This window comes from Porites lutea, chromosome 7 (genome assembly GCF_958299795.1).
Source record: "Porites lutea chromosome 7, jaPorLute2.1, whole genome shotgun sequence".
Classification (NCBI taxonomy): domain Eukaryota; kingdom Metazoa; phylum Cnidaria; class Anthozoa; order Scleractinia; family Poritidae; genus Porites; species Porites lutea.
This window is the reverse complement of record NC_133207.1, coordinates 6,176,067-6,178,836: the sequence shown is the minus strand read 5'-3', so window position 1 is coordinate 6,178,836 and position 2,770 is coordinate 6,176,067. Positions and strand designations below refer to the sequence as shown.

Below are 2,770 nucleotides of genomic sequence, written 5' to 3'. Positions count from 1 at the left end.
ATAAACGAAAAGGTTGCTAAAATGAGCGGAAAAGCTTAAAAATAAATATATGAGTTTTCCCACCTTATTCTTGGGTCTTTCTTGTCACTTTCTTGTTCGCTAACTTTCGATTAACATCTTGTGAATGTAAGGTCACGCTAGAGATCCTTGTTTTTTTTTTCGCTAAACAGGAAGAATCACAAGATAATTCTTATAAACGGAATTATTGTTCTGACGGTGAGTCGTTTGAGAGGTGTCAGAGATCACCTGATACAAAATCTTAAGAGACGCAGCTGCGATTTCTTTTTGTATATAATTAACACAGAAAATGCCAGTCTTGCCGTCATAATATGTACAGTGTTCTTTTAACGGCAAATAAGGTGTTCGAGGCTTTTCCCACTTATTCAGGGTCAATTCATCATAAATAAACTAAAACTCTCTTCAACAAAGAGATTTGCCTGAAACATTGTTATAAAACGCGGATGAGTTACTAGCCTATTTACCTTTTTTCTCACAAGGAAACAAGAGCGTCAAAAATTGACCAAAAATCTTAAGAAAGCAAAGAAGACTAGTGTTTGTTTTCTTTCGCATCTGAGTAAGAGAATAGTGGGATTTTTTTCTTTTTTCGATACTTTAAAATTCAGATCTTGGTTAATTGGATCTTGGTCCTGAAATCTTTCGTTACAGTTTCATTACCAAACGGAGAAATGAATGAAATTTAATATAAAATACATAGTAAAGATAAAGAGCTTTGATTTCAATTAAGGCCACAGCTGAGAAAATTTTCCGCTCTGTAAAGAAATTGAATACACTGACGTGCACAATTGAAATTTTGGGTTCATTTGATACCAGGTAAATAAGGCATCATTCGTGGTTTAGAATTCAAACTAAATTAAATGGGGTAATTGCAATGTAACAGTAGTTTATTCATGTATTAAGTAAGAAAGTCCCCCCTCCAAAAAAAAAAAAAAAAAGGCATCTGGCCAGGTTAAACAATCACAAGCCGCCATAGTGGCTTTTGACAATCAATAATGTACGCAGTAAAACCAAAGCGGCCTCAGCAAAGATTCAAGGCTGTTCAAGAACTCAATCACGTTGGTTAGCATAAAAGCCGACTCACTCAAGATTGAGTTTTGTTCTCATCTAAGTGAACCGTTAATATAAGGGTTTTCCCACAAGTAATATGGTTTCATCTCTGACTAAATTTGAAAGACAAAAGTGACTATGAATACAGTGTATGAAATAGACGGTGTTACGCTTTCAGATAGATGGAAGGTAGCGAATTTAAAGAAGCGAAGCGAAAATAAGATGCGCATGACCTGGAGAAAGGGAACAATTACCACACCGTTTAACTCGTTTTGGTTCGTAGCTAGTCGGACAAGACGCAAAACAGGAAACTGAAAGAATTACCCTGTGTGACAGGATCTTAACGTGTGTCAAGCAAAAAGAGCCTTTTTTCCCTGACTTACCTCAGAATTATGGTTTTGGCAGTGTTCAATTTGTCGCTAATACCACCGCGAAAGTATTGAAAAAGGCCGCTTTCGAAGACACGCCTGATCCAAAATGTCGCGTATGCCCTAGAAAACGAACAGCACCGGGGACCCCAACTCGGAAAAATTCAAGTCGCTTTTGACTTTGCTGGATGAAACAGCATGCTCAGAAATTTCCAGCGGGTAATCTCAACGGGGCACGCGCATTCCAAATGAAGAGAAACCTTTTTGGAGTCTTCGGAAGACCGGTCAGTGTCAGCGGCTGCATGAAAGAAAGCGTACTGAGGGTTTCCTGAGAGAAAACCTGTCCAGGAAACACAGAATTGAATAACAAAATGTCACTGATGATCAAAGAATGGCACAATTTGTCTTACTATGTACTCAAATCTAAACGTCAAATTGTTGATTTCCCCTAAAATGCAAAACAGGGATTAGAGTACAGAAGTACCAATCGGTACAGCCGGTATCCGAGGGAGGACACTCAATTGATGTTTGGGTAGGAGATAGCCAGCGTCCCTCGCGTTTCTCTCGAGCTTAAAACTCCCTTTCCCCGTCCTTTTAAACGCCTGCCACGCAGGCTGGGTAGGAGAATGCCGCGAGGATCTGGTTTCTGAAATTTGATACATGCCACAGCTGTACGTAGACCGTGCACCACTAACGCTGGCTTGTGTACAGACCCTCCCCCTCCCCTCAGAAACAACAACAACAACAACAAGGAGCTTTATTTGCATGACCATACAAACACATACAGTCTTGCAAAAGCTATGTTTAGGAATCAGAATTACAACACAAGGCAATTAACAAGCTGAAATATAATTTATTGTATATTGATAAAGTAATTAGAAGAGTTCATCAGTTCATTAATCAAACCGTTTAAAGGTAACTGGGTAATATTTGGAATCAGAGTCTTGACTTTATAGTAAAATTTATTCCTAATCATAGAGTATGAAAAAAGAGCTGAAAAAATTGAAAAAGAAAGTGAACTTCGTCTTCTATTACATTGCATCCACAAAAAGGCCAATGCCTATTATCCCTCGTAGTTTGATTGTGTCTGCCTATTTCTATCATAAGTTTGTGATTGCTTATTCGTTTTTACCAAAGCCATTCTTCCAGCTGTTCCTCTTGTTAAGTCTAAGTAACTAGAGGAGGTACGATCGGTTTTAAAAGATCTATAAAATTCAAGTTTTTGAGAATGTTGAAGGGTGTTTTGCCAATATGAGATATAGTCCTGTTTCATTGAACTTACATAGCTTTTACCACAGCTATATCTAATAAATAAATAAATAAATAAATAAATAAAT

General features: G+C 37.7%; 1 protein-coding gene across 1 annotated transcript in view; it reads left to right on the top strand.

Annotated features, from left to right (window-relative positions):
* Positions 1-1,010: 1,010 nt before the first annotated feature.
* Positions 1,011-2,770, top strand: part of LOC140944341 (uncharacterized) — a 67,469-nt gene continuing 65,709 nt past the window's right edge. Inside the window, exon 1 of the mRNA XM_073393506.1 lies at positions 1,011-1,073. Within this exon, the coding sequence (XP_073249607.1) occupies positions 1,011-1,073 (63 nt within the window). The remainder of the gene's footprint in view (positions 1,074-2,770) is intronic.